The sequence below is a fragment of the Oncorhynchus keta genome, unplaced genomic scaffold (genome assembly GCF_023373465.1).
Source record: "Oncorhynchus keta strain PuntledgeMale-10-30-2019 unplaced genomic scaffold, Oket_V2 Un_scaffold_2456_pilon_pilon, whole genome shotgun sequence".
NCBI classification, from domain to species: domain Eukaryota; kingdom Metazoa; phylum Chordata; class Actinopteri; order Salmoniformes; family Salmonidae; genus Oncorhynchus; species Oncorhynchus keta.
The window spans coordinates 41466-60000 of NW_026290880.1; the positions used below are offsets into that span (position 1 = coordinate 41466).

Here is an 18535-nt window from a genome sequence, read left to right on the forward strand (position 1 = left end):
CAAAGCACCCCCACAACATGATGCTGCCACCCCCGTGCTTCACGGTTGGGATGGTGTCTTCAGCTTGCAAGCCTCCCCCTTTTTCCTCTGAACATAATGATGGTCATTATGGCCAAACAGTTCTATTTTTGTTTCATTAGATCAGAGGAAATTTCTCCAAAAGGTACGATCTTTGTCCCCATGTGCAGTTGCAAACCGTAGTCTGGGTTTTTAATGGCGGTTTTGGAGCAGTGGCTTCTTCCTTGCTGAGCGGCCTTTCAGGTTATGTCGATATAGGACTCGTTTTACTGTGGATGTAGATACTTTTGTACCCGTTTCCTCCAGCATCTTCACAAGGTCCTTTTCTGTTGTTCTGGGATTGATTTGCACTTTTCGCACCAAAGTACGTTCATCTCTAGGAGCCAGAACGTGTCTCCTTCCTGAGCGGTATGACAGCTGCATGGTACCATGATGTTTATACTTGCGTACTATTGTTTGTACAGATGAACATGGTACATTCAGGTGTTTGGAAATTACTCCCAAGGATGAACCAGACTTGTGGAGGTCTACAATTTTTTCTGATTTCTTTTGATTTTCCCATGATGTCAAGCAAAGAGGCACTGAGTTTGGAGGTAGGACTTGAAATACATCCACAGGTACACCAAAATTAAAGTTATGTCTAAAATGATGTCAATTAACCTATCAGAATCTTCTAAAGCCATGCCATAATTTTCTGGAATTTTCCAAGCTGTTTAAAGGCACAGTCAACTTAGTGTATGTACACTTCTGTCTGTAAATAACTGTTTGAAAAATGACTTGTATCTTGCACAAAATAGATGTCCTAACCGACTCGCCAAAACTATAGTTTGTTAACAAGAAATGTGTGGACTGGTTGAAAAAATGAGTTTTAATGACTCCAACCTAAGTGTATGTAAACTAGTTTTAATGACTCCAACCTAAGTGTATGTAAACTAGTTTTAATGACTCCAACCTAAGTGTATGTAAACTAGTTTTAATGACTCCAACCTAAGTGTATGTAAACTAGTTTTGGTGGTGAAAATAATGATCTAAGAATGACAATAGGTTTCGCTGTGAACTCCTAATAATTGTGGAACAAAACACTACTCCGATCTATATCATTTCACAATTTTCTACATCTTCCTGCTCCTTACGTTTGTTGGCTTGGTCTGTGGTGAAGGGAAGAGGGTTTGGTGCTATGACCAGACCAAACAGTTTGCAGAACAGCACTCCAAACACTGCTACAGCTAAGCCCTTGTGTTGCGTGTGGTCCAGGAAGTTCACTGGGCTGGGGATCAAACAGGAAAATATTTAGAACCAGGATGTTAGAACCAAGCTGCTTCAGGTTTGATATATGATGTCATGTGATGCAACAGAGTGGACGGCAGGGTTGGGGGGGATATCATTTAAATAAAATAAAAAAGTCCTATTCCGTTTGTAAATTCACTTTCCCACAGAAGGGAGGATTAGGATGCCATTTAAAGGTATTTGTTGAGGTCTAAGATTATAATATGGGGTAAGAGAAGAGCGTCTCACCTGAGTAAACTCCTTTTCTGCCCATCCGCCAGCTTCATCCTCCTGGCAAGGAATGCTAGGATCAACATGACCACCAGCTGCACCACAGAACGGGAGACAGACCAATTAGTCCAGGAGACATTTCAGTTATCTCAGTTGGCCACATCTGTCTGGTCCTTCTGCCCGACCCATTTGACCCTTGACACTTGTGCAGCTGTGGACCCCCTGCCCTCTCCCCTGGGTCAGACCAAAGACTGGGGGTGGGAGACCCCACAACAAAAGGGTTTCCATGGGTCTCACTGGGTCACCATTAGTCAGGACTTCACAGCTCACTGAGCAGTATTGACCTAGAGTGACTTCACAGCTCACTGAGCAGTATTGACCTAGAGTGACTTCACAGCTCACTGAGCAGTATTGACCTAGAGTGACTTCACAGCTCACTGAGCAGTATTGACCTAGAGTGACTTCACAGCTCACTGAGCAGTATTGACCTAGAGTGACTTCACAGCTCACTGAACAGTATTGACCTAGAGTGGATTCGCAGTTCACTGAGCAGTATTGACCTAGAGTGACTTCACAGCTCACTGAGCAGTATTGACCTAGCGTGACTTCACAGCTCACTGAGCAGTATTGACCTAGAGTGACTTCACAGCTCACTGAGCAGTATTGACCTAGAGTGACTTCACAGCTCACTGAGCAGTATTGACCTAGAGTGACTTAACAGCTCACTGAGCAGTATTGACCTAGAGTGACTTCACAGCTCACTGAGCAGTATTGACCTAGAGTGACTTCACAGCTCACTGAGCAGTATTGACCTAGAGTGACTTCACAGTTCACTGAGCAGTATTGACCTAGAGTGACTTCACAGCTCACTGAGCAGTATTGACCTAGAGTGACTTCACAGCTCACTGAGCAGTATTGACCTAGAGTGACTTCACAGCTCACTGAGCAGTATTGACCTAGAGTGACTTCACAGTTCACTGAGCAGTATTGACCTAGAGTGACTTCACAGCTCACTGAGCAGTATTGACCTAGAGTGACTTAACAGCTCACTGAGCAGTATTGACCTAGAGTGACTTCACAGTTCACTGAGCAGTATTGACCTAGAGTGACTTCACAGCTCACTGAGCAGTATTGACCTAGAGTGACTTCACAGCTCACTGAGCAGTATTGACCTAGAGTGACTTCACAGCTCACTGAGCAGTATTGACCTAGAGTGACTTCACAGCTCACTGAGCAGTATTGACCTAGAGTGACTTCACAGCTCACTGAACAGTATTGACCTAGAGTGACTTCACAGCTCACTGAGCAGTATTGACCTAGAGTGACTTCACAGCTCACTGAGCAGTATTGACCTAGAGTGACTTCACAGCTCACTGAGCAGTATTGACCTAGAGTGACTTCACAGCTCACTGAGCAGTATTGACCTAGAGTGACTTCACAGCTCACTTAATCTAGTGTCCTGAAAAGTTCATTTGCACATATTTAATGATACATTAGCATATTTTAATACAATATTTGTAATAGAAACAAACGGGTAAAAGTTGATTGTGATATGCTAAACGGAAGAAAAAAATAACTTTTATGGTATGGTGTTTGGCCTTAAATTCCTGTTTGGAGTAAAAACACATGACATTGAGTTCAAAGAGTGGAATGTTTAGCCAAAACGGACTGGTTTCATCTCCGCAGTAAAAAAATTAACTTCTTAATCTGTAGTTTAGTTGTGGATTGGAGGGTTATCAGCTATGGTACCGTCGATATATAACACTACGGGTTTACTGGATAAATACATCAGGTTACATAAAGTCCTTACAGAAGACCACACCAATGGTGTTGAAATCACACTGTAATCTTATCTACAGGAAAGACCATGGTATATTGGCTTCTACACCTGCATTGCTTGGCTGTTTGTGGTTTTATAGGCTTGGGCTTCTTTACAGCACTTTGAGATATCAGCTGATGTAAGAAGGGCTTTATAAATACCATTTGATTTGATTTATATATTGACCTAGACAACCTTATCGTGTAAGAGTTGTTGCTGATGGCTTTATACAGTATCAGACAGTCATTTTACACCGGGGATTACAGAGTGGGAATGTGGCTGAAGAGGTGGAGTAAACGTGAAGAGGACAGAGAGTGAGACGTGTGTGAAGTAATGACATAATGGTGTCATAATGGGCTTTTCACACTACTGTGCTGGGACAAACTGTGTTGAGACAAACTGTGCTGGGACAAACTGTGCTGAGACAAACTGTGCTGAGACAAACTGTGCTGGGACAAACTGTGCTGAGACAAACTGTGTTGAGACAACCTGTGTTGAGACAAACTGTGCTGGGACAAACTGTGCTGGGACAAACTGTGCTGGGACAAACTGTGCTGGGACAAACTGTGTTGAGACAAACTGTGTTGAGACAAACTGTGTTGAGACAAACTGCGTTGAGACAAACTGTGTTGAGACAAACTGTGTTGAGACAAACTGTGCTGAGACAAGCCAGAACCGTCTGGTTGAGGTGAGCAGAGCCAGAACAGTCAGGTTCAGGTGGACCAGAGCCAGAACAGTCAGGTTCAGGTGGACCAGAGCCAGAACAGTCTGGTTCAGGTGGACCAGAGCCAGAACAGTCAGGTTCAGGTGGACCAGAGCCAGAACAGTCTGGTTCAGGTGGACCAGAGCCAGAACAGTCAGGTTCAGGTGGACCAGAGCCAGAACAGTCAGGTTGAGGTGGACCAGAGCCAGAACAGTCAGGTTCAGGTGGACCAGAGCCAGAACAGTCTGGTTCAGGTGGACCAGAGCCAGAACAGTCAGGTTCAGGTGGACCAGAGCCAGAACAGTCTGGTTCAGGTGGACCAGAGCCAGAACAGTCTGGTTCAGGTGGACCAGAGCCAGAACAGTCAGGTTCAGGTGGACCAGAGCCAGAACAGTCAGGTTCAGGTGGACCAGAGCCAGAACAGTCTGGTTCAGGTGGACCAGAGCCAGAACAGTCAGGTTCAGGTGGACCAGAGCCAGAACAGTCAGGTTGAGGTGGACCAGAGCATGGAGGTGGACCAGAACAGTCAGGTTTAGGTGGACCAGAGCCAGAACAGTCAGGTTCAGGTGGACCAGAGCCAGAACAGTCAGGTTTAGGTGGACCAGAGCCAGAACAGTCAGGTTCAGGTGGACCAGAGCCAGAACAGTCAGGTTTAGGTGGACCAGAGCCAGAACAGTCAGGTTGAGGTGGACCAGAACCAGAACAGTCAGGTTCAGGTGGACCAGAGCCAGAACAGTCAGGTTGAGGTGACCAGAGCCAGAACAGTCAGGTTGAGGTGGAGCAGAGCCAGAACAGTCTGGTTGAGGTGGACCAGAGCCAGAACAGTCAGGTTCAGGTGGACCAGAACCAGAACAGTCTGGTTCAGGTGGACCAGAGCCAGAACAGTCAGGTTCAGGTGGACCAGAGCCAGAACAGTCAGGTTCAGGTGGACCAGAGCCAGAACAGTCAGGTTGAGGTGGACCAGAGCCAGAACAGTCAGGTTGAGGTGACCAGAGCCAGAACAGTCAGGTTTAGGTGGACCAGAGCCAGAACAGTCAGGTTCAGGTGGACCAGAGCCAGAACAGTCTGGTTCAGGTGGACCAGAGCCTTAACAGTCAGGTTCAGGTGGACCAGAGCCAGAACAGTCTGGTTCAGGTGGACCAGAGCCAGAACAGTCTGGTTCAGGTGGACCAGAGCAACAGTTTACATGATTTTGGCCCTGATTTAGCTGTCCCTGACATGTTTTTGAGATCGAAGACAAAATCTCGGGATGCGCGGTCGTCACGATGCTCGACAGAGACACAATCTGAGGGCTACCGATCCCGTCATTGAGCAGTCCAAGACGTCCCCATATTTCTGCCTTTAACCAAAGCCAACGTGTCAAATTGTTACAGCTCGGAAGTTCATTAGCAATGTTATTAAAAATCTAAACGTTGGCTAGAATTTCTGACAGAAACCTAGGCTGCTTTGAGCCACAGCTCATTGTAGCTACATTAACAATCCCGCCATTGTTTTAGTGAGACATTATGGTATGGAGGATCATCACATCCTAAGAAACGTCCCTGTCTTTCAAAGAAAATTCGTAAAAATCCATTGTAAAGGGTTTAAACACTGTTTCCCATGCTTGTTCAATGAACCATAAACAATTAATGAACATACACCTGTGGAACGGTCGTTAAGACACTAACAGCTTACAGACGGTAGGCAATTTAAGGTCCCAGTTATGAAAACTTAGGACACTAAAGAGGCCTTTCTACTGACTCTGAAAAACACCAAAAGAAAGATGCCCAGGATCCCTGCTCTTCTGCGTGAACGTGCCTTAGGCATGCTGCAAGGAGGCATGAGGACTCCAGATGTGGCCAGGGCAATAAATGGCAATGTCCGTACTGAGACGACTAAGACAGCGCTACAGGGAGACAGGACGGACAGCTGATCGTCCTCGCAGTGGCAGACCAAGTGTAACAACACCTGCACAGGATCGGAACATCCAAACATCACAGCTGCGGGACAGGTACAGGATGGCAACAACAACTGCCCGAGTTACACCTTAGTCATGCAGCAAGGAGGCATGAGGACTGCAGATGTAGACTGCAGATGTGGCCACTATGAGGACAGCTGATCAACAACACCTGCACAGGATCGGTACATCCAAACATCACACCTGCGGGACAGGTACAGGATGGCAACATCAACTTTCCCAGTTACTCCAGGAACACACAATCCCTCCATCAGTGCTCAGACTGTCCGCAATAGGCTGAGAGAGGCTGGACTCAGGTCTTGTAGGCCTGTTGTAAGGCAGGTCCTCACCTGACATCATTGGCCAACAGCGTCACCTGTAAGGCACAAACCCACCGTCGCTGGACCAGACAGAACTGGCAAAAAGTGCTCATCACTGACGAGTCACTGTTTTGTCTCACCAGGGGTGCTGGTTGGATTCGCATTTATCGTCGAAACAGTGAGCGTTACTCCGAGACCTGTACTCGGGAACGGGATCGATTTGGAGGTGGAGGGTCCGTCATGGTCTGGGGTGGTGTGAAACAGCATCATCGGACTGAGCTTGTGGTCATTGCAGGCAATCTCAACGCTGTGCGTTACAGGGAAGACACCCTCCTCCCTCATGTGGTACCCTTCCTGCAGGCTCTTCCTGACATGACCCTCCAGCATGGCAATGCCACCAGCCATACTGCTCTTTCTAAATATAAAAATATATATAAAATATATGCCATTTAGCAGACGCTTTTATCCAAAGCGACTTACAGTCATGTGTGCATACATTCTATGTATGGGTGGTCCTGGGAAACAAACCCACTACCCTGGCGTTACAAGCGCCATGCTCTACCAACTGAGCTACAGTGATTTCCTGCAAGACAGGAAGGTCAGTGTTCTTCCATGGCCAGTGAAGAGCCCGGATCTCAATCGCATTGAGCACGTCTGGGACCTGTTGGATCGGCGGGTGAGGGCTAGGGTCATTCCCTCCAGAAATGTCTGGGAACTTGCAGGTGCCTTGGTGGAAGAGTGGGGTAACATCTCACAGCAAGAACTGGCAAATCTGGTGCAGTCCATGAGGAGGAGATGCACTGCAGTACTTAATGCAGCTGGTGGCCACACAAGAAACCCGAAACTGACTGTTACTTTTGATTTTGACCCCCCCCCCCCTTTGTTCAGGGACACATTATTCCATTTCTGTTAGTCACATGTCTGTGGAACTTGTTCAATTTATGTCTCAGTTGTTGAATCTTTTTACATTCATACAAATATTTACACATTTTAAGTTTGATGCAAATTAACACAGTTTATTGTGCTGAGTTTATTAGTGTGGGACCCCCGTCTGTGTCAGATCAGTTAGTCGACGTACCACTACGTTGGCAAGACATAAAACTACAGGAAAGGTAGTTGTTTAATGTGAGAAGCTCAGCAATGTTAAGATTTTGAAAGTTGTGTACTGTACGCCCAGCATAACAGAAACAACCAGATATGTTACACAGAGCATTATGGGTACTGTAGTACATCATGGACTTACAGACAAGAGATAATTCTGGGTACTGTGGTACATCATGGACATACAAACAACAGAGAATGATGGGTACTGTAGTACATCATGGACTTACAGACAATAGATAATTCTGGGTACTGTGGTACATCATGGACATACAAACAACAGAGAATGATGGGTAGTGTAGTACATCATGGACTTACAGAAATGGCAGAGATGCAGATGTGGTAGAGTCTATCATCAGCTGTAGGGTCACATGGTGGGATTACTCTGCAAAGTAACATTCACAAACACAGACACACTGCATTATGGGTACTGTAGTTGTATTACAGCTGTATATAATGTAATGCTTCATGATAATGTTCTAATTGTTCATAGGAATGCTATAATGCTTCATGGTAATGCTGTAATGATTCATAGTAATGCTATAATGCTTCATTTAAATGCTATAATGCTTAATGGTAATTCTACAGTGCTTCATGGTGATGCTATAACGCAACATGGCAGTGCTATAATGCTTCATAGTAATGCTACAATGCTTCATAGTAGTACTATAATGCTTCATGGTAATGCTATAATGCTTCATGGTAATGCTACATTGCCTCATAGTAAATCTACAATGCTTCAAAGTAATACTATAATGCTTAACAGTAATACTATAATACTTAACAGTAATGCTATAATGCTTAATAGTAATGCTATAATGCATAATAGTAATGCTATAATGCTTAATAGTAATGCTATAATGCTTAATAGTAATGATATAATGCTTAATAGTAATGCTATAATGCTTAACAGTAATGCTATAATGCTTAACAGTAATGCTATAATGCTTAACAGTAATACTATAATGCTTAACAGTAATGCTATAATGCTTAACAGTAATGCTATAATGCTTAACAGTAATGCTATAATGCTTAACAGTAATGCTATAATGCTTAATAGTAATGCTGTAATGCTTAATAATAATGCTAAAATGCTTAATGGTAATGCTATACTATTCCATAGTAATACTATAGTGCTTCATAGTAATGCTATAATGCTTCATAGTAATGCTATAATGCTTCATAGTAATGCTTCATGTTGAGGCTACAACGATTCACAGTACTGCTGTAAATGCTTCATAGAATGGGTACTGTAGCAATAATCCTAAATCTTGGGATAGGTCTTCATAAAAAACGTTGGTATTTCTGGGTCTCATAGTAATGCAGCAGTTATAGTAAAGCTCCTGTAGCAGTAATGCTTGGACTAATGCCAGCAGTAATGGTGGGATAGATAGGATTTACTGGGCCTCGTAGTAAGCTAATGCTAGTAGAAATGCTAGCAAGGAATGCCAGGGATAGATCGTGCATGATACGTAGGCCTAGAGGCTCATATTCATTAGGACACAGCATAGCAAAATCTTTTACGACTGAAACTAAAATGAGCAATTCTTATTGGACAAGTTCAACTAGTCCCTCCCAGTCTGTTTTCTTCCGTTTGTTTCCAATGAATGAGACACAGGCCTGCCAGAGCAGGGAGGTTTGGCTGACAGACGGAGGTGCTGCAGTGTCTGAGTAAAACATTCATATCTGTTGCGGAATATTTTTTGCTACACTGTGCCCTAATCAAAACAACCCAGGACAAAGAGCGATGATTGACAGCTGACTGACACGGACGATACCGTATGTTAGTGTTACTAAACCAAGTGACTGTTACTAAACGAAACTATCAGCAGGTAACCTAGTGGTTAGACCTTTGGGCCAGTTACTGAAAGGTTGCTGGATCGAATCCCCGAGCTGACAAGGTAAAAATCTATCGTTCTGCCCCTGAACAAGGCAGTTAACCCACTGTTCCTTGGGCGCTATTAGTTAATAACACTGATCACCTCCAGGCTTCAGCCAGGTCTACTGTCTGGTGCTATTAGTTAATAAGACTGATCACCTCCAGGCTTCAGCCAGGTCTACTGTCTGGCGCTATTAGTTAATGACAATGATCACCTCCAGGCTTCAGCCAGGTCTACTGTCTGGCGCTATTAGTTAATAACACTGATCACCTCCAAGCTTCAGCCAGGTCTACTGTCTGGCGCTATTAGTTAATAACACTGATCACCTCCAGGCTTCAGCCAGGTCTACTGTCTGGCGCCATTAGTTAATAACACTGATCACCTCCACACTTCAGCCAGGTCTAATGTCTGGTGCTATTAGTTAATAACACTGATCACCTCCAGGCTTCAGCCAGGTCTACTGTCTGGTGCTATTAGTTAATAACACTGATCACCTCCAGGCTTCAGCCAGGTCTACTGTCTGGTGCTATTAGTTAATAACACTGATCACCACCAGGCTTCAGCCAGGTCTACTGTCTGGCGCTAGTAGTTAATAACACTGATCACCTCCAGGCTTCAGCCAGGTCTACTGTCTGGCGCTATTAGTTATTAACACCGATCACCTCCAAGCTTCAGCCAGGTCTACTGTCTGGCGCTATTAGTTAATAACACTGATCACCTCCAAGCTTCAGCCAGGTCTACTGTCTGGTGCTATTAGTTAATAACACTGATCACCTCCAAGCTTCAGCCATGTCTAATGTCTGAGGCTATTAGTTAATAACACTGATCACCTCCAAGCTTCAGCCACGTCTACTGTCTGGAGATATTTCTGTTTCAGCCACATGTACTGTCTGGAGATATTATTTATGCACCTGAGGCAAATCTAGTTAAAGACTTGACCTTATTGAAGCAGTTCACCCAAATGAATGATTCAAACATTTAACCAAGGGTGTATGAAGCAGATTTCAAAACATTCAAATCATAACCCCACACAAAAAGTTGAAGAGAACTATGAAACAACAAGAAGTAAATTCTCACATGGATGGGTCATCCAGAATGGTATAATACAGTTACTCCCATAGAGATGTCATTGCTGTGTACTCACTTGACTGGGACCTTGGTGGACACTTTAAACATTGATACAACGAAAGGATTAGGGAGAGGATTTCACTGATAACCAAGTCACAAGCCCACAACAAGTAGTAGAGAACAACGAAACAACAATGTCTGGAACAACAGAGATTGTACAACTGGAATAATAAGAGTTAACAGTACTCACTCAGCTGGGACCTTGGTAGGCACAGGGTTCTCCATGTTCCAATCAGGGTAGTCATAGTAGTCCTTTGCTATGTCTTCAGTGGCACTCATCCTGCTGTCTGGCTCTAGTTCCCACAGATCCTATGGCCGATGAAAATATTCTAGAACACTGTATAGAACACTCTAGAATACGCTTGGAACTCTCCCGGGAACTCTCGGGAACACTCGGATCACCCTAGAACTCACTCTAGAACACGCTTGGAACTCTCCCGGGAACTCTCGGGAACACTCTCGGATAACCCTAGAACTCACTCTAGAACACGCTTGGAACTCTCCCGGAACGCTCTGGAACACTCTCGGATCACCCTAGAACTCACTCTAGAACAGTATAACACTGCTGTTCACCCAACTATCAGGTACTATGTAACTCAGCACAGGTCTCCTTTTGATCAAGAGGAAAAAAGTTTAGTCGTTTCTCCAAAAGTTTGGTGGTGTTTGCATTTCTGGCTGGTGTGATGTGGTGTGGTGCCCTCGTCGTACCCTGTGATTGGTCTCCTCTCTTTTGCTCTCTTTTGCTCTCTGTTCTTCTCTCTCGCCCTTCAGGTGCCTGGGTCCTCTGTGGGGCTGCAGTACTGTGATGTGACAGGTCCTTGCTGAGTGGCTCCTGGCTGCGAGGCTGCGGCTCCGTACTGCAGGCTGGGTCTGTCTGTCTATCTCACCCCCTTTTCTCAGTCCCACGCCACAACAGGCTTTTTTCAGACGAGGATTACCAACCAGACTGGGACACTGGGGAGAGAGAGGGGAGAGAGAGAGTGTGAGAGAGAGAGAGAGAGAGAGAGAGAGAGAGAGAGAGAGAGAGAGAGAGAGAGAGAGAGAGAAGAGTGTGAAATTAAAGTAGGGACAGAAAGTTTCAGCAGCCAATCAGCTAATCTTCTGTCCCACCTGCAGCTTAGTGGGGTTAGAGATTCTTCCTGTGTGTTTGCCCGGGCTGGGTTATTACTGAATATCACATCAGTTATCAGTGTTCAATAAAGAAGCCTTCCATCTCCTCATTCATACATCCTGACTGATGGAACATAGTGGCAGCAACAGACCGGGACAACCCTCCTGTACAGTTGCCTGTAACTAGGCTAGACATTTTAGGAAAGTAACCAGAATTGTAAAACCCTAACCCTATACAACCCTAGCCCTATACAACCCTAAACAACCCTATCGTTTTCTTTAACTGTTACTGACTGACCTGTTACTGACCTGTGACTAGACCTGTAACTAGACCTGAGACTAGACCTGTGACTAGACCTGTAACAAGACCTGTAACAAGACCTGTGACTAGACCTGTGACTAGACCTGTGACTGACCTGTGACTAGACCTGTGACTAGACCTGAGACTAGACCTGTGACTGACCTGTGACTGAATGTTACTGACCTGTAGCTGGTAGAGAGTTGTATGGTGAAATGAGAAGGGAGGGATGAGAGAGACAGAGGACAGGTAGATGGACATTTATAAACCCCATCGTGACAGGGACTGTGTGGGTAGTTTAATGTTCCATAGTGATAACATTAATAACACTGTGGGTTTTCCTCTCTGTCACAGACAGGGTCATTATCTCTCTCTGTGTAAGGTTACCTTCCTACCAAGCCTGGATGAGTCCAACTGGAATGTGTCAGACAGCAACACAACCTGAGACCACACACATTATAGGGAAACAGGGCATCACACACACACACACACACACACACACACACACACACACACACACACACACACACACACACACACACACACACACACACACACACACACACACACACACACACACACAGCGGACACACACACACACACACACACACACACACACACACACACGCACACACACACACACACACACACACACACACACACACACACACACACACACACACACACACACACACACACACACACACACACACACACACACACACACACACACACACACACACGTAACATCGCACGTTCACCATCAAGGAGGAGTTCCATATATTAAATGATCGCAGTTCTTTAATCTACATCAGATAAACATTTACAAAAAGTTTTACATACAGGCTCATACAGGAACCCCTGCTCTTGTCATGACACAGACTGTGTGTCCACTTCAACCTGTGTAGATGAAGGGGAGGAGACATGTTAAAGAATATTTGTGTCTTCCACATATAACCCTGTGAATCAAAGAGGTGTTTTTTTGGGGGGCTGCCTTAACCAAAGTCCACATCATCGGTGCCTGGGGAGAAGTTGTGTGGGGGCTCAGGGCAGAACGGAGGATTTAAAACAAGCAACCTTTTGGTTATTGCCCCATATGCTCTAATCGCTAGGGCTACCTGCCAACTGACTGAGATTAAGACTGTAGCTTTTGTTTCCACACTGCAGTCTTTGTACATTGTAGTGGTCTTTGTACACGTGAAGGACATTGTTGGGAAGTTCAATACAGAGTGTAGTACATTGGATTTACAAAGACGAAGAATCAACCGAAGAACCAATTCAGTTGCTAATTTTAGGACATTTTTCTGCAAATCAGTTTGTTGTAAAACTATGAAGGGTTTTGAAGGTAGAACTGGTCCAGTACAAAGACTATTAAGGGAACAACTTCAGGATCTCATTGTAAACCATTTCAGGGAGAATTACTAGAGAAAGAAGGAAACAGTAGACTGATTTATTGGAGGTGGAGGGGGATGTTTCCTCTACCTTGGAGGTGGAGGGGGATGTTGCCTCTACCTTGGAGGTGGAGTTAGAGGGGGATGTTCCCTCTACCTTGGAGGGGGATGTTCCCTCTACCTTGGAGGGGGATGTTCCCTCTACCTTGGAGGGGGATGTTCCCTCTACCTTGGAGGTGGAGTTAGAGGGGGATGTTCCCTCTACCTTGGAGGGGGATGTTCCCTCTACCTTGGAGGGGGATGTTCCCTCTACCTTGGAGGGGGATGTTCCCTCTACCTTGGAGGGGGATGTTCCCTCTACCTTGGAGGGGGATGTTCCCTCTACCTTGGAGGGGATGTTCCCTCTACCTTGGAGGGGATGTTTCCTCTACCTTGGAGGGGGATGTTCCCTCTACCTTGGAGGGGGATGTTTCCTCTACCTTGGAGGGGGATGTTCCCTCTACCTTGGAGGTGGATGTTCCCTCTACCTTGGAGGGGATGTTCCCTCTACCTTGGAGGGGGATGTTCCCTCTACCTTGGAGGGGATGTTCCCTCTACCTTGGAGGGGATGTTTCCTCTACCTTGGAGGGGATGTTCCCTCTACCTTGGAGGGGATGTTCCCTCTACCTTGGAGGGGGATGTTTCCTCTACCTTGGAGGGGGGATGTTCCCTCTACCTTGGAGGGGGATGTTCCCTCTACCTTGGAGGGGATGTTCCCTCTACATTGGAGGGGGATGTTCCCTCTACCTTGGAGGGGATGTTTCCTCTACCTTGGAGGGGATGTTCCTCTACCTTGGAGGGGGATGTTTCCTCTACCTTGAGGGGATGTTCCCTCTACCTTGGAGGGGGATGTTTCCTCTACCTTGGAGGGGGATGTTCCCTCTACCTTGGAGGGGGATGTTCCCTCTACCTTGGGGGGATGTTCCCTCTACCTTGGAGGATGTTCCCTCTACCTTGGAGGTGGAGGGGGATGTTCCCTCTACCTTGGGGGGATGTTTCCTCTACCTTGGAGGGGGATGTTCCCTCTACCTTGGAGGGGGATGTTTCCTCTACCTTGGAGGGGGATGTTCCCTCTACCTTGGAGGTGGATGTTCCCTCTACCTTGGAGGGGGATGTTCCCTCTACCTTGGAGGGGGATGTTCCCTCTACCTTGGAGGGGGATGTTCCCTCTACCTTGGAGGGGGATGTTTCCTCTACCTTGGAGGGGGATGTTCCCTCTACCTTGGAGGGGGATGTTCCCTCTACCTTGGAGGGGGATGTTTCCTCTACCTTGGAGGGGGATGTTCCCTCTACCTTGGAGGGGGATGTTCCCTCTACCTTGGAGGGGGATGTTCCCTCTACCTTGGAGGGGGATGTTCCCTCTACCTTGGAGGGGGATGTTTCCTCTACCTTGGAGGGGGATGTTCCTCTACCTTGGAGGGGGATGTTTCCTCTACCTTGGAGGGGGATGTTCCCTCTACCTTGAGGGGATGTTTCCTCTACCTTGGAGGGGATGTTTCCTCTACCTTGGAGGGGGATGTTCCCTCTACCTTGGAGGGGATGTTCCCTCTACCTTGGAGGGGGATGTTCCCTCTACCTTGGAGGGGATGTTCCCTCTACCTTGGAGGGGATGTTCCCTCTACCTTGGAGGGGGATGTTCCCTCTACCTTGGAGGGGATGTTTCCTCTACCTTGGAGGATGTTCCCTCTACCTTGGAGGGGATGTTCCCTCTACCTTGGGGGATGTTTCCTCTACCTTGGAGGGGGATGTTCCCTCTACCTTGGAGGGGATGTTCCCTCTACCTTGGAGCGGGATGTTTCCTCTACCTTGGAGGGGATGTTCCCTCTACCTTGGAGGGGGATGTTTCTCTACCTTGGAGGGGGATGTTTCCTCTACCTTGGAGGGGGATGTTCCCTCTACCTTGGAGGGGATGTTCCCTCTACCTTGGAGGGGATGTTCCCTCTACCTTGGAGGGGGATGTTCCCTCTACCTTGGAGGGGGATGTTTCCTCTACCTTGGAGGGGGATGTTCCTCTACCTTGGAGGGGATGTTCCCTCTACCTTGAGGGGATGTTTCCTCTACCTTGGGGGGATGTTTCCTCTACCTTGGAGGGGGATGTTCCCTCTACCTTGGAGGGGGATGTTTCCTCTACCTTGGAGGGGGATGTTTCCTCTACCTTGGAGGGGGATGTTCCCTCTACCTTGGAGGGGGATGTTCCCTCTACCTTGGAGGGGATGTTCCCTCTACCTTGGAGGATGTTCCCTCTACCTTGGAGGGGATGTTTCCTCTACCTTGGAGGGATGTTCCCTCTACCTTGGAGGGGATGTTCCCTCTACCTTGGAGGGGGATGTTTCCTCTACCTTGGAGGTGGATGTTCCCTCTACCTTGGAGGGGGATGTTTCCTCTACCTTGGAGGGGGATGTTCCCTCTACCTTGGAGGGGGATGTTCCCTCTACCTTGGAGGGGATGTTTCCTCTACCTTGGAGGTGGATGTTCCCTCTACCTTGGGGGGGATGTTTCCTCTACCTTGGAGGGGGGATGTTCCCTCTACCTTGGAGGGGATGTTCCCTCTACCTTGGAGGGGGATGTTCCCTCTACCTTGGAGGGGATGTTTCCTCTACCTTGGAGGGGGATGTTCCTCTACCTTGGAGGGGGATGTTCCTCTACCTTGGAGGGGGATGTTTCCTCTACCTTGGAGGGGGATGTTTCCTCTACCTTGGAGGGGGATGTTCCCTCTACCTTGGAGGGGGATGTTTCCTCTACCTTGGAGGGGGATGTTTCCTCTACCTTGGAGGGGGATGTTCCCTCTACCTTGGAGGGGGATGTTCCCTCTACCTTGGAGGGGGATGTTCCCTCTACCTTGGAGGGGGATGTTCCCTCTACCTTGGAGGGGGATGTTTCCTCTACCTTGGAGGGGGATGTTCCCTCTACCTTGGAGGGGGATGTTTCCTCTACCTTGGAGGTGGATGTTCCCTCTACCTTGGAGGGGGATGTTTCCTCTACCTTGGAGGGGGATGTTCCCTCTACCTTGGAGGGGGATGTTCCCTCTACCTTGGAGGGGGATGTTTCCTCTACCTTGGAGGTGGATGTTCCCTCTACCTTGGAGGGGGATGTTTCCTCTACCTTGGAGGGGGATGTTTCCTCTACCTTGGAGGGGGATGTTCCTCTACCTTGGAGGGGGATGTTTCCTCTACCTTGGAGGGGGATGTTCCCTCTACCTTGGAGGTGGAGGGGGATGTTTCCTCTACCTTGGAGGGGGATGTTCCCTCTACCTTGGAGGGGGATGTTCCCTCTACCTTGGAGGTGGAGGGGTATCTTGCCTCTGGACTTGTGGGATTGATTGACACAAAATCAGCTAATTCTCCCACCAGCGGTGTATTTCTATCAGACTGAGGATTAAAGGCGTTATGAAGTAGTGCACATCTGTCATGTGTGCTCCCTCTTCGGCTCCCTCTTCGGCTCCCTCTTCGGCTCCCTCTTCGGCTCCCTCTTCATCGCCAGGCTGCTCGTTATGGCGCCATCATTACGTGCACCTGCGCATCCCCAGACTCACCTGGACTCCACCATTTCCCTGATTAAGTAACATTAATGTTACCTTTATTTATTAATATATTCACTTCCTGAACTTGCTTCCTGACTCTCAGCGCACATCGTTAAAGAATAACACCTCACCTAAGGGAAGCATCAGAGGTGTTTTTCTGTGTCAGGTAGAATGACGTTGGGTCTGGGAGCCGCTACAGGCTTTCATGCCTCAGCCAGATTTCCAGTCTCCCCTACCTCCACCGCTCGTCAGGCTCTCATGCCTCAGTTGGATGACCAGGCTCCCCTGCCTCAGCCGGCACGTCGGGCTTTCATCCCTTCTTCGGATGACCAGGCTCCTCTGTGTCCACTGGCTCGTCAGGCTCTCGTGCCTCAGTCGGATCTCCTGGCTCCCAGTCTGTCAGGTTCCAGCATCCATGCCGGCGACACCTGCATCAGCAGGTGTGACCGGTCCGCTCCTGATCCCCGGGATCGTCTCTTGGGTTGGCGTCCTGCGGCTGGAGCCGAACATGCTGGAGAGTGGGTACCGTCAGGTATGCTCTCTCCGGTGCTCTAGGTTGCCATTCTCCTGTGTCTCAGCTGGATTGACAGGATTCCCTCGCCTCTGCAGAGGTGTCTGGTCTGCTCCGTCATTTTGGTCAGCGTCCTGCGGTTAGGAGCCGCTCGTCTGGGAAGGGGTACTGTGATGTGTGTTCCCTCTCTGGCCTCTAGGTCACCAGGCTGCTCGTTACGGCGCTCACCATCGTTACGTGCACCTGCTCGTCATCAGACTTCCATGGACACCATCACTTCCCTGATGACCTTCCCTACATGATGTCCCTTTGGTTCCCCCGCGTTGTTTCTGTTTCAGTGTCATGTCTGTGCTCGTGTTCGTGTTTCTTGTTTTGCATTACGTTGCGATTATTTATTAAAACACTCCCTTGCTTCCCGACTCTCAGCGTACATTTTTACATCATCATCAAGATGTCCCACAATATGAATATCAACAATTCCGCAAGAAATCGTTTCCATCACAATTTGACACATACTTCATCTTACCAACACAACACAAAAAGTTGCCTGTTGACATTTATAAAAACGTACCAACACTTCCTGTTTCCATCACGTGTCTTTAAAATATGCTGTATATAGACGCTATGACTTTACTAAAGTATAAAGTATAATTCCGGGATACTTTTCAAAGCGCTGTTTGTGAGTCTCTATCACTTGAAAATAAATGCACACGTGTTTACATTCTGTGCTTTTGTTCTGTGCTTCGAGTGGTAGAAAATCTGAAAGTAGAACTAGAACAAGTTTGAAAAGTGGTAGAAAATCTGAAAGTAGAACTAGAACAAGTTTGAAAAGTGGTAGAAATCTGAAAACTAGACGTTTGAAAAGTCGCCGTAATTCTACTTTCCTGGGTATATATTGTCTGTCACGTTCTGACCCTATTTCTATTTCTTGTGTTATTTGTTGGTTTTAGTTGGTCAGGACGTGAGTTGGGTGGGTATTCTATGTTTTGTGTTTCTAGGTTGTTTTTCTATGTTTCGGCCTTGTATGGTTCTCAATCAGAGGCAGGTGTCGTTAGTTGTCTCTGATTGAGAATCATACTTAGGTGGCCTGGGTTTCACTGTTTGTGAATTCAACGTCGGTGTCACGGATGTCGTTGTAAGGATTGTCGGACCAAAGTGCAGCGTGGTTCAACATATTGATTCACTGAACAAAAAAAAACAATAAAGCACAAACGAAACGTTAAACTATGGCAACTAACCAAAAACAAGATCCCACAAAAAAACC

The 18535-nt window shown here is 47.1% G+C and overlaps 1 protein-coding gene across 1 annotated transcript in view; it reads right to left on the reverse strand.

The window, feature by feature from the left end:
- Nucleotides 1-1110: 1110 nt before the first annotated feature.
- The window catches only part of LOC118380530 (receptor for retinol uptake stra6-like), a 30656-nt gene continuing 13231 nt past the window's right edge, over nucleotides 1111-18535 (reverse strand). Inside the window, exons 2-5 of the mRNA XM_052515370.1 lie at nucleotides 10593-11356; nucleotides 7713-7779; nucleotides 1534-1610; nucleotides 1111-1285 (exon numbers count right to left, since the gene is read on the reverse strand). Of these exons, the coding sequence (XP_052371330.1) occupies nucleotides 1111-1285; nucleotides 1534-1610; nucleotides 7713-7779; nucleotides 10593-10681 (408 nt within the window). The 5' untranslated portion in view covers nucleotides 10682-11356. The remainder of the gene's footprint in view (nucleotides 1286-1533; nucleotides 1611-7712; nucleotides 7780-10592; nucleotides 11357-18535) is intronic.